The 14,030-nt window shown below is 34.7% G+C and overlaps 1 protein-coding gene across 29 annotated transcripts in view; it reads left to right on the forward strand.

The window, feature by feature from the left end:
- The window catches only part of dlg2 (discs, large homolog 2 (Drosophila)), a 269,422-nt gene that overhangs the window by 167,154 nt on the left and 88,238 nt on the right, over positions 1-14,030 (forward strand). For 28 of the 29 annotated variants that reach the window (XM_048180477.1, XM_048180452.1, XM_048180492.1 and 25 more), the window contains one exon: positions 7,354-7,407. The exons of the other annotated variant lie outside the window; for it this stretch is intronic. In XM_048180477.1, coding sequence (XP_048036434.1) covers positions 7,354-7,407 — 54 coding nt within the window. The remainder of the gene's footprint in view (positions 1-7,353; positions 7,408-14,030) is intronic. 29 annotated transcript variants of the gene reach the window in all.

A 14,030-nucleotide genomic window follows, 5' to 3' on the forward strand; every position in this document is an offset into this window, starting at 1 on the left:
TACATTTTTGAGAAGCAATTTTGTGGTAAAAGCCTGGCAACCCCGTTTGCATAGTTCTATCTGCGCATGCAGGTCAGTTCAGAACCATGATCTGTTCACACTGGAAATCTGATATTGGCCACATTTAAAACAACAATGTGAACAGCTAAACAAAATAAAAAATCAGATCAGAACAAAAATCAGAATTGAGCATTAATGCTCACAGTGTGAACGTAGCCAAAGTGTTAGGTAGAAATATCCAAGGGTTTACAGTTTGTATATTTCAGTTCTCACTGTCTTATTTCACAAAAGCAACATTCCCTAAAAAAAAAAAAAATATATATATATATATATATATATATATATATATATATATATATATATATATATATATATATATATATATTACCATGTTTGTTGTTTGTTTGTATATTTATTTATATTTGACACTATGGTACTACTATGTTGTTTAATACTATGGTGTTTTGAATATACACACTACCTTTCAGAAGTTTGTGGTCGGTAAGATTTCATTAAATCTGTTTTTGAAAGACTCTCTTTTATCTATTTGATCAAAAATAAAGTAAAATAGTAATATTCTGAAATATTGCTGTTTAAAATAACTTTCTATTTTAATAAATCTTGTATGTGTAATTTATTTCTGTGATGGCAAAGCTGAATTTTCAGCAGCAATATTTGAGTCTTCAGTGTCACATGATCCTTCAGAAATCCTTCTAATATGCTGATTTGGTGCCTAGTTAACTTTTTTTTTGTAACAATGTAAAAGTCTTTCACTTTTGATAATTTTAATGCCCTTGCTGAATCAAAATATAAATTAGAAAAAAATCTGTAGACTGTAGTTTATTTAATTTAATTTAATTTAATTTATTATTCATATATTTATCTAACTCCCATGAAATTGCAATCTGATATCCTCACTGTACAATTATACCTCCACAGTGCTGTTTCGTATTGATTACTTTGTGAAAGAACAAATAACTACTTCCTAACTCCATCAGATAACCTTAAATTACTCTGAACCACATTTAGTTTCAGTATGAGGTCATCAAATACACCAAAGCCTCATAAAGAAAAAATGACTCAGCAATTCTTGATGTTGTCTTTGATCTTCAGCGTTAATTATTCAAGGTACCCAAATTAAATTTCCGATGTGCTGGTTTTATATTTATCTCTGTAGAAAAGTTATAGACACCCACATCCACAGAGTTAATATTATACTGTCAGACAGAGTGCTGATGAACTTGTGGATGTCTGGTGTTAATCTAAAATAAATCTGCATATAATTTGCATATTGATGAATGCAGTCATATTTATTTATTGTACCACCTGATGGGAGCATGTAATGTTGTAACAATGACGGGTTCAAATTAAAATTGGGCTTTGGCATTATCCACAAGTTTCCTACGCCCCATGAGGCCTTGCGTCAAACGTGGGAGCGTCTTCCGGTTCGAAGTAAACAAGCTGGACGTGACACTCATTCATTCAACATTTGACAGTCATTCAAGATTTAACGATCCAAACTTGCCAACGTTTGTTTTTTACTTAAAGATTTAAGATTCCAGCATAAATATTTGAACAATGTTTTACAATAAAAAATGTTACATTAAGAGTAATGTATTAATTTATGTCAGGAGTGCAGATCAATCATGCTAAATCTAACAGACCTATTCAGTTGCGCCTGCTTCCATTTATTTACGATCACGAGAATGCACAAAACAACTCCACTAAGGCTTTTAAATCCAAAGGCTTACACATTTAGAAATATATTGATAACATACCCTATGTTTACGTCACTTTTCTGAGCATTTCTATTTATTTTCCTCTAAATTATGCGATGATTGCAATCCGAGGATGTTTGCGCGATCTCTTGTCTATCTATCCTGATCCTTTCAGCCAGAGCAACAGAGGGAGCTCATGAGAAGGCAACAGGAGTTATGAGTTATACGAGTTAACCGGAGTGTGTGAATCTGTGAAAGATATGCATTTGTCAGGAATCAACAGGCACAGGGAAGAGACAGATAAAACATTAAACTAAATAAATACACGATTATAATCATATAAGAATTGTCTTCGTCCCTCAAGCAGTCTCTGATATTTTCCATAAACGTGTGTATTTATCGCAATGGTTAACATCAGTAGCCTTTAGCATCGCATACAGTGGAAACGCGACTGGCTCTGGCACGCACGATACGTTAGGAGTAAAATATCACATCATATGGCTTTGGTGCATCAGTGACAGGTGAAGTACAGACAGCGGGTTGTTCATGTATTGCAGGGTCAGGATGCTCTAGTCATGCAGTAGCACTGTTGTGGAAGGTCAGTAAAGTAAAGGGCAATTAAGGGCACGAAAACTGTTTATTGTATTGTGATATTATTAACTAATAAATGTACTAAACTGAAATGTTGTCCCTGAGCGCCGTAACGACATCTCTCATAAAGATTTGCAACTTTGCAAAGTAAACAATGATCCAAAAAACACTTAGCCTCTTTGCTAATTAGCACACTAAATACCATTGGTATGCTACTTCCGCCGCCTCACCGGAAGTTGTACCCACGTTCTCTTTTACAGTAGCGGCCCGCGGAAACAGGTGGATAGAGCTCAGAATATCAACATAATATTCAAGACCATTTAATAGAAATTTTGCAATATGCAAAAGCTGTCTTCACGCTTATGACTAGTAGTTTAGAAATGTCATCCAAGTTGAAAATTGGAGTCATCTTTCTGGGTGGATGTGTCTCAGGGGACGGCCTCTTTATGACTCACTTTCTGAAATGGCCAATATTGCTCTTTGTCATCCAGGGAGATATTAAACTTAGCTTTTGCTCATTTACGTTCTGTTTGCTTTTTATTTCCAACCATTAAACTGTCATATTTTGAGATAACGCTGCAATTATCTCTTTTAATCTCTTTAATGTTTGTCTGCCATGCCATGATGGACCTCATCAGTACATAATAGCTCCAGCTAGATGGCACATTTCTGTTGCTGATCCTGCCTTGTCATTTATCAAAAAAAGAAAAAAAGTTGGAGATGCTTGCAGAATATACTTAACCCTATAAACCTATTTGATGCTCAAATTTCTAAGGCTTCTAAATTATCAACGTGATGAAAACTTTGCTGAAAACCCGTTGTCTGATTGATAGCTTGTACTTTCTTAGCAAGTAAAAGGGCTTTTAGTATCATACTAAAAATGTCCACTTTCAGTTTGTACACGTCTTTTTGAGGTGAAAACTTTCTGATTTTTACAAAGTAACTAAGAATCAATTTTATATTGTTAGTAGTATTTCAAGATGAACACTTACTGGACTCAAGCAACTTAACTTGATTTACTTGATTATCCATACATCATTTTTAGGTTAAAAAACATGTTGAAATGTGGGAATCAAATATGTGACCTATATTTGTAGCAATAGCCAACAATACATTGTATGGGTCAAAATTATCTATTTGTCTTTTATGCCAAAAATCATTAGGATATTAAGTAAAGATCATGTTCCATGAATATATTTTGTTCATTTCCTACTGTAAATATATCAAAAATCTATTTTTGTGAGTGGATATACATTGCTAAGGACTTAATTTGGACAACTTTAAATGCAATTTTCTTTTTGCACCCTCAGATTCCAGAATTTCAAATAGCTGTATCTCGGCCAAATATTGTCCTACCCTAACAAACCATACAAAAATATGGAAAGCATATTTATTCAGATTTATTGATGCATAAATCTCACTTTCAAAAAATTGACCCTTATGGCTGGTTTTGTGGTCCAGGTTCACATATGATACATGCTTGTGAGGAACGTTTATTTGTATGTTTTGCCCCCACAATGAAAACTACAGAACTTTGTTCATAAAATAAGCATTTAAATATCATCTTACTAAGACATTATTGAGAGATATAGAGTGACAACTGATATGTATGTGAATTTATGTAAGTATTCTGTGACACTGTTTTAAAATCTCACTGATTTGCGTTATAAGCTGTCAAAATTCCATCTTTTTGGCCATATAAATTTCATCAACTACACTAAATTTCATGGTATTTTTGCTCAGTTTGGGTCTCTGAATAAAACTGATGTTTTTCAGACTTTTATTTCATATGCCATGTTTCACAGGGTTAAAAAAAACAAACACATTGTTAAGTGTGAAGTCAGGCTGACTTTGTCTTTCAAACCTCGGTGGCAAAGCTGGAGCTTTTAATGAGTTTTTTCCTTTCTGTGCTTTCCAACACATCTCTCTGGTTCCCCGGTCCCTCAGTGATTGAGGCTGTAGCTCTCAAGGCGGGAGATGTATTAATGTAATTAGAGGCATTGCACAGTAAGCAGGGACAGCCTCAATCTCTGCTGTCAATCGATCTTTAGTCGCCGCTACAGGCCGGCTGTATCTCCCTGGGGATTTGTGTAGTAGGACATCTCTGAATGCTAATGCATCTGTGATAAGCCTCCAGCTGAATGAGTTTGTGGAGTGTGCTAGCCCACCTTTTATTATTGTTAAAGGTGGTGTGCCTCTAGTGGTAACAAACAGAATTACAAAAATAATGACTGTTTTCAATTAGGTTTCCTAAACACAGGTCCGCCATTGGTCAGAAAAACTGATACAAATTCAAAGAAATCCAGAAAAACAGAGACAAACCCAACCCCAAATTCAAGCCATTGGTTGAGCAAGTGTTGCTGTGATGGGCTGGTTGGGATTCTCCAGCAACAGAGCAATGTTTTGAAGGTGCCATAGAGCTAGTGTTTACTTGCTTTGATTTACAAATGGCTGTTGTTTAGCCTAATACAAAGTTGTGAAATGTGTTTGACATCAGTGGAAGCGAGAACAGCCAACACAGATGCTAAACATCTATTAGACATGTTGAACTGTGGGACTAATGCAAATGATGCAGGTTTGAGTGCTTCCCGAAACTATTCCCCCACTCATTCCTCAGTAACTTTGTCACTAAATAAAAAAGTAAATAAATAATCTGTAAAAGAAAGCAAAACAAAGAAAATCCAAAAAGACATTTAGTCGTGCATGCCAAAACATATGCCTTGAACTGTTTGGCAGCATCAGAAATGCAGTATTAGCTTTTGTTAAACTATTTAAAGTGGTCAGTTGAAGGATGTTGATTTCCCAACCCCACCTCTTAGTGAACGAAAGACAAAATGTGTGTCAGAATCTAGTCACGATGGGATTAACATGCAGGTTTCACAAAACATTTTTAGATTTTTCGATATTTTTGAAACAAGTCTCTTCTGCTCACCAAGGCTGCATTTATCTGATCAAAAATACAGCAAGAAAAAATGTGAAATGTTATTACAATTTAAAACAACTGTTTTCTGTTTTAATATATTTTAAAATCTGATTTATTCCTGCTATTTCATTTATTTCTGCAGTCTTCAGTGTCACATGATCCTTTAGAAATCATTCTAATATGCCGAATTGCTGCTCAAGAAACCTTTCTCATTTTCAATGTTGAAAACAGTTGTGCTGCTTAATATTTTTGTGGAAACATTTTTTTTTATTTTTTATTTTTTTTTATGTATAGACAGTTTAAAAGAACAGCACTTTTTTGATTTAGAAATATTTTGTAACATTATAAATGGCTTTACTGTCACTTTTTATTTATTGTATCATTCCAGCTGAATAAAATTATTAGACTTTTCAATGGCAATATACTGAGTAATAGTTGACTTTATTCCATCATATTCAGAGTAATACTTTGGATTATCACTCACAACAATTACACTTCTCGAGGACATTTATCTAAATGAAAGTTGTCCTGCTGTTTACCTAGTAGTAACTGGGATTAAGCCTTTTATGTGATTTATTTTAGTTATATTTGTGAGTTTGATTTGAGCTGTTTAACGTTCACATCTAAGATGAGATATTAACATCAGTGTGTTTGTTTGTTTATGGAAGCATGGATGAGGTCATGTGAGGGCAACATTGGCACTGGTCCAACCAAATTGATTGCAGATTCAAATACGAATAAAAACTGCATAATCATATCTGCATACAGTATCATCATATTTCTTATATATAGTTTAAAAATGCATTTGTGAGGTGTTGTGGTCTTAATTCACATGATTTATTCCTGCCTCCGGGACCTCAGACATCATTATTAAGGCAAATTAGCCTAACTGTGCGGTTATTGTTATTGTACAGTGAATTGTGGTACATTATGCTGTGTAAAATGAGCAAATCTTTTCTAATAAAGGCTAATGAAGGGGTTACACTTCACAACACTAAATGAAATTAGAGAGAAGGCACAGAATAGAGGTCCACCCACTAAGATTTCTGGCCTCAGTACTGTGTGAGAGATATTAATTGACTTTGTGTTGTCAGAAACTAGCTAAACAGCACCAGAGAGAAAGAGAAACATAAACAATTTCAACATTCATGTCATAATTTTTTTTTTTTTTCCCCCTAGCAATGATCATACTCTAAATGATGAGCCATGTTTTTTCATCATTCATCTAATTGATCGATCTGTGTGTGGGTGGGTGTGTGGGTAGTGTGTCTGTGCATTTTTTTTTTTTTTTTTTTTTTTTTTTGATTTGAGGACGCAAATTTGTATAATGATGGGTATTATGACGTAAACATGAAATTTAAGGACATTTCATGAGTCCTCATTTTTAAAATAGCTTTAAAAACATGCTAAACAATGTTTTATTAAAAATGTAAAAGTGCAGAATGTTTTGAAGGTTTAGGAGTAGTGGTAGTGTAGGGGGATAGAATATACAGTTTGTACAGTATAAAAACCATTACGTCTATGGAATGTCCTGACTAAGATACCAAAACAAACCTGTGTATGTGTGTGTGTGTGCATTTTTGTGACATATCAGGACACAAATTTGTATAATGACATGGGTATGACATAGGTATTACAAGGAGAGGATGACTTATGAGGACATTACCACATGTCCCCAATTTTTAAAAGGCTTATATATTTTTTGTGAGAAAGTAAAAATGTGCACAGTTTCCTGTGATGGGTAGGTTTAGGGCTAGAGTTGGTGTAGGGCGATAGAAAATACGGTTTGTACAGTATAAAAACCAATACGCCTATGGAATATCCCCACAATTCACAAAAACAAACCTGTGTGTGTGTGTGTGTGTGTGTGTGTGTGTGTGTGTGTGTGTGTAAATATGTTGTTCCAGTACAGTGGGTGTTGCTGTCGACTGTTGTTTTTAAGTTGTGTTCTTCATCATGGCATCTGTGAGCTTAGCAGTGCCCATCATGCTCTGCTGTATCCCTTAAAAACTAGGCCAGTTCACGCATCTCCAATCCACTCTGATCTTTATCTTTCTCTCTCTCTCTTTCTGTTTTCCTCTCCATCCATCTCTGTCTCCCTTCCTTTCTCTCTTTTCACAGGCAAGTCCTGCCCCAATTATTGTCAACACGGACACTTTGGAATCTGTACCATACGTGAGTTTTGATTTTTCATTTATTTATTGCATGTTCATTGTTTATGTACAGCCATGACATTGCCTATCACCCACTTAATGAGTTCAGTGCCCACGCAGAGTGAGTGGCGAATAGGTTTGACATCATTTTTTTGCTTTTCATGAATTTAGTGTCATTTATCACTCTCCATGCTGTGCATATAAGATCAACATATTCAATGATTGATGACTTTTCATAAATAAACCAGATAAGGAGGCCAGCGATTAGCTGTGGGTTTAGATTAGCACAGGCTTTTCTTTTATGGGATTGAAATATTAATGTTCTGAGTCAACTGTGTTTTGGGTAGGATGTATGAGGGAGATTTGATGAATGGTTTAAAACAGATCTTGGATCAAATAAACAGTTGGTTTGGAGTAATGGTTGTCAACCAGGGAGCCAGGGCCAACTAGGGAACCTCAGGATGACTTAAAATATTTTAATTAATAAAATAACAATATATTACAATAATTTAACTCAAAATTAAAATGTTAAAAAACAAAAAAAATCAAGATATAAACTGAAATCATATTTCTGTTAGGATTTTTGTTACATTTGTCTTTTGTTATATGTCTGTTCTTGAAACTTCTGAAATAATGAAGTTTTGATGAAATGTGGTTAAAGGTGCTAAAGAGGATCTTTTCGTCGACTGAGAAACCAAAGACTGTTACTGAGTTTTTGAAATGAGCGCATGCGTAAGAACAACCCCCCTCCTTCACAGCTCATTTCGAAGGAACGCCTCCCAAAACTCATGCACGAGTATTGGAACACGAGTGTTTACCACCGGCATTCGCTGTGTCGTGTTAGTGGATTCATTATGTCGGACTCACCGCAGGTAACTCATAATCTGCAGTTGTTACTCCTGTCTCCTTACAAAAACATTGCATGCAGCGCCTGTAGAGTGTGGAAAGTTACTGGAGCGCGCAGCCGAGCTCGTCTCTCACAAGGAACGTCACGGCAGTGATTGACAAGCCAGAGGGCCAATTCGCGCACGTCTTTCACAAGGAACGTAATGGCAGTGATTGACAAACCAGAGGGCCAATCGTTTACGCGATGATCGCGTAAACGATTGGCTGATGTTTTTAGGGCCCTACCTCGTGCACAGATGATGTATATTAATATTATTCCTTTCAGTGCACCTAATAAATAGTCTTTTATCAGTTAGTAAAGACAGTTTCAAGTAATATTGCAAAAATGTATAAAACAAAACATCCTCTTTAGCACCTTTAATTAATTAAATCTATCGACACTCCCGGTTTGAAAATAAGCAGTGTTTTCATAATTGCAGCAGAAATACTGGAAATGTATAGCCTCTAGAGTCTATAGGGAAGGGGTAAAGGTGTAGAGCTCACACTCGAAGAGGGAAATTGCAATTTGGTGCAGTGATATTTATAAGATAGTCTGCGATCATTTTCTGACAGTATCAGAAAATTAGCATGATCATCTCACAGTGTGTTTGCTACTATGACCTACGTCTGCTGACTAGCCAATAAAACTGCAACATGAAATGGCGTATTGATCGATGCGCCATGGCGCTAAAACTTGAAACTACTTGCCTTAAGCTCCATTTGCAAAAGTTGGCCTCTTTTTCCCATCCATGGCCGCGTCTATATTCTCCTCTTTCGCTTCCTCCTCTTTTTTCAGCGCACATAAAAACCAAATTGTGATTCATCTTGCTCTGTTTACCACTAGCACATACTGATGGCATTTTATTCTTTTGTATTCTTTTTATTCTCTCTACATACATGCCGTACCCAAGTTTATTAGATCTATGTCGTACAGTGTGATTTGTAATAATTTTATAGGATTGCTGTCTGTAGCAGGCATAACAGAAAATTGTCATCATATCATTATTATTAACAGGTATTACTGTTACCTAGCTAAAAAACAAAAACATTGCCGCTACGCACTAAGGACACAAGACACACTAAGGATTTTTTAGATCAGATATATTTTATAAATAAATAAATAAAGATATTGCTTTTGATGTTTTTGACCTATGTAACCTTACAATAATAATTTGTATTGTGATTATAGTTTTAGGGGGGCTGAGATGACAGTCAGGGGGACTGAAGCCCCCCTAAAAAAGGTAGAACCGCCCCTGGATAATCAAGTAAATCTTTAAATATTACTAACAATATAAAAGTCATTGTTATGTTTACTTTATAAAAATCCTTAGATTTCACAGCAAAAAGGCCTGTGCACCACGACCTGAAGGTGAACATTTTTATAATTTTAGAATTATACTATAAGGTCTTTTAGTTTCTAAAAAAGTATAAACTATTATTCAGACAATAGAACGCATGGAGTAGATTGTAATAGGTTTGTCAGCAAAGTTTTGATCCTGTTGACAATTTAGAGGCCTTACAAATTTGTGTATCAAGTATGATATAGTAGGCTAGTTAAAGCTTTGTTCCAAAACCTGATGAGCTGCCTACCTAGGCAGCATTATAATGTACATTTGTTTACTAATATACAATAGTGTATACGTATACTTCGTTAATAAAACAATCCCAGAAAGCTGAGTATGTTCATTCGAAAAATGTGAAAAGTAATGAAAGGTGCATGTTGTTAAAAAATAAATTTTTACCCAATATTTGTGTGTTTTATATTTTATGCCTATTGGAGGATAGCTCTATCAAACCCTGTTGGAATACATTGTGATTCACATGAAGCCACCTATGTAGACCATTCCAAATCAGTCAATTATGAGATTCCATTTCATAGTATGTGTTACAAGAAAATGCTATTTCATCTTTCTACTTTAAAATTGCACATTTATTTCATACTTGCTGTTTCTTTGTAATTAATTGTGCGAAAATAGTTTCTAAACCTTTTTTTTTTTTTCAGTGTATGTAGGCAGCAAGACAGTTTGGTTTTTATTTTGAATCACAACTAAAGAGGTAGATAAATGCAGGAGGAAACATCATGAATTGAGCACATGACAGAACAGGTGATAGGATTGAATGAAAGAACACAGAGGGGGAAAGCAGTGTTGAATCAGACACTAACACAGAGCGATAAGTACTCAGCACGAAGCGCAGAGCGCACGCACACAGACATGTTAACAACACCGCTTGACCTTCAATCGGTTGAGGAAGGTTTTGTCTGTCTCCTGCAAACTCCAAAATAACAATCTGTTTTTTTTGTGTGTGTTTTTTTTCCTGTTATTGCAGTGATGTAATTTGGCCATGTCCAGAAACAGCCAGCCATTTATGAACAACCTAAAACACTCATTATTTTTTTGTTCTGCTTCACCATATTTGTTCAGCCCTTAGGAAAGATAAATCACAAATAAGACCTCTTTAACCACTCAATTGTTTCTTCTAAACGGCAATGAGATTAAATGGAGGTTAAAAAGAGTCTCTTCCTCCATTACATCAGAATGATGTAATGAGAAATATCCCACTATTCTTGCTTGTTTCATTAAAAGAATCTCCTCCATTCCACATGCCTCTTGCGCACACCCTTCACGTTCACCGAGGATAATTTAATTTGATTCTCATTTCTCTGCCTGCATCTCAGTGATGAAATATTAATATCGTGGCAGATGACTGTGGATGTGCTGTTTTTTAGTCAAAGCGCTGTACTTCCATCTACAATACAAGATTGACCATGACATCTAGAATCCAGCAACATGCTGTTAAGACAGTTTAATTGCTTTTTCCCCTTTTTTCCCTTGCTGTTCTCAATTTAAAGCCTACTGTGGACTTGTGTTGGAGTACATGTGAGATTATGATTATGAGCTACTTTAAGCACCAATCTGTCTTTGATAGAACTTCTAATATCCTAATACAAGTGAACAAGCAAGTGAAGATGGAGTTCTGGGAAAAGAAATACTATGATGGATTGCTCCAGTAGAGCAGGTGTTCACTCTGAGTTTAGCCTATAAACATGCTCTGTGTATGTGTGTGTGTTCTGTGCTCCCAAAATGCAAATCTCTAAAGTAGATTAGATTCACTGACCCTTTTTTTCACTGAGAACTTAAGAAAAGTCATTATTACAATATTATGGGTGCTGTAAACTTAAAATGTTTGATATGGTTGAACTGGGATTTAACGTATACTTTGTTGTTTTAGATTCACACACATAATCTTTGATTTTATCTGAGTTGTGAGAGGGGTAGATGGGTAACAAAACTAGTGTTAAAATGTATTGCTGTGATTAGAGGTATTGGAGGCCTGCATGATCCATCCATCACAATTTCATGGCAATTCATAACTATCTTATGTTTTGCCGAATTGGTGGCTAATTTGTTTGAATTTGTACAATTGCAGTCGTATGTTTTTGTATGATCTGCTTGCGCCCCAGTGAAGGTTATGTTTAGGGAAGGGGTTGGGTGGACCCTCATTTTTTTCTAAAAAATTATACATTTTTGTATGATTCACATCGATCATAGTAATACGAAATTGCCACCTCGTAAAATAGCTATGTTTTCCTGTGAGATTATGTTGATTCATTGGATTGAGTTGCCATTGTGGAGATATAAAGACTCCATACTTCCCCAGAGAAAAGAGAAAAAAAAAAGGTGTGCTGCAGTAAACCCAGCAGGAAAGGACCAAATCAAGCTCATTATGCATTTATTCATGGGATACATTTATCCTGCGCACACATATTCAGTCACCCAGTACAGTGTCATCTGTTCACTTTATTAAAAGGAACCTCAGTTGCTTTAGTGTGCAGATTTGCCTCAGGTTGAATGCTACGTGGACTTTGTGCTGTTTATCAAGGAAGCGATTAGGCTAGTTGAAAAATCGAGCTTAAAAGACAGATTTTTCTTAGGAGTCATGAAAGAAATGAGAAATAACACTTTTATGTGTTGATACTTCTGAAAGATGTTGAAGAAAAACAAGAGTGTGTGAAGCTGCCAGACATTATATATAAAAGAGAGCAGTAGACCTTAGTCAGAGATGATGAAATATTTTAATTTGATGTGAACAAAATGTTATAATGTCTTAATTGTAAAAATGTAATTGTGAAAATTAGGTATGATGTAGACTATAATCTATTGCTATAAAGATGCACAGTTGTGCATAAGATACATAGTTTTAGTCAAAATCTAAGCCAGCGTTTATATTATACATTATTATATTACCGTTCTAAATTTTGGGGTCCGCAATTTTTTTTTTTAATTTTTTTTTTAAGAAATGAATACTTTGTTTTTTCAGCAAGGATGCATTACACTGTCCATTTATGTTAAAAAAGATTTCCTTTGAATGTTCATCAAAGAATCCTGAAAAACTGTATTACGATTTCCACAAAACAATTAAGCAGCTTCAATTTTCAACGTTGATAAAAGTGTCTCTTGAGCACCAAATCAACATACAATGAAAAACATAATTGTAAAAACAATTTTCACTCAGAAATTGTTAGTAAATTTCACAATTTAAAAAAAACAATAAAGTAACACATTGAAATAAACATTAAATGTTAAAGAAGAAAGACTGAAATATTGTTTTACTAAAAAAGTGAAAATAGTATTTTTAGTAAATAGTAATAGTAAAACGCACTCCAGTAATCATTGTTTTATTTACAACTTATGATTTTGAATGATTTCAATGTGACACTGAAGACTGGAGTAATGGCTGCTGAAAATAGCTTCGCCATCACAGGAATAAATTACATTTTAAAATATATTAAAATAAAAAACGTGTTAAATTGTAATAATATTACTGAATTTATTAATGTTTTTGTGATTACATAAATGCATCCCAAAAAGTATTAATTATCTCATGTCAGTATTTGCATGTATTATGTATTTTGTGTGCTTTTTAGACTATTGCATATATAGCTTAGCAACATGTTAATGTTAAAGGGTTAGTTCACACAAAAATGAAAATTCTGTCATTAATTACTCACCCTCATGTCGTTCCAAACCCATAAGACCTTCGTTCATCTTCGGAACACAAATTAAGATATTTTTGATAAAATCCGATGGCTCAGTGATTCCTCCATTGACAGCAAGATAATTAATACTTTCAAATGCCCAGAAAGGTACTGAAGACATATTTAAAACAGTTCATGTGACTACAGTGGTTCAACCTTAATGTTATGAAGTGACAAGAATACTTTTTGTATGACTTTATTCAACAATATATAGTAATGGCCGATTTCAAAACACCGCTTCATGAAGCTTTGAAGCTTTTCAAATCATTTGTTTCAAATCAGTGGTTCGGAGCGTGCGTCAAACTGCCAAAGTCACGTGATTTCAGTAAACAAGGCTTCGTTACATCATAAGTGTTTCGAAATGTTTTGAAATTTCAATTGTTCATGTGACACTGGCAGTTTGATACATGCTCCAAACCACTGATTCGAAACAAAAGATTTGTAAAGCTTCAAAGCTTCATGAAGTAGTGTTTTGAAATCGCCCATCACAGATATTGTTGAATAAAGTCGTTATTTTGTTTTTTGGTGCACAAAAAGTATTCTCGTTGCTTCATAACAGTAAGTTTGAACCACTGTAGTCACATGAACTGTTTTAAATATGGGCATTTGAAAGTGTTAATTATCTTGCTGTCAATGGGGACCTCACTGAGCCATTGGATTTCATCAAAAATATCTTAATTTGTGTTCCGAAGATTAACGAAGGTCTTACAGGTGTGGAACAA

The sequence above is a fragment of the Megalobrama amblycephala genome, linkage group LG2, assembly GCF_018812025.1.
Source record: "Megalobrama amblycephala isolate DHTTF-2021 linkage group LG2, ASM1881202v1, whole genome shotgun sequence".
In the NCBI taxonomy this organism is placed as follows: Eukaryota; Metazoa; Chordata; class Actinopteri; order Cypriniformes; family Xenocyprididae; genus Megalobrama; species Megalobrama amblycephala.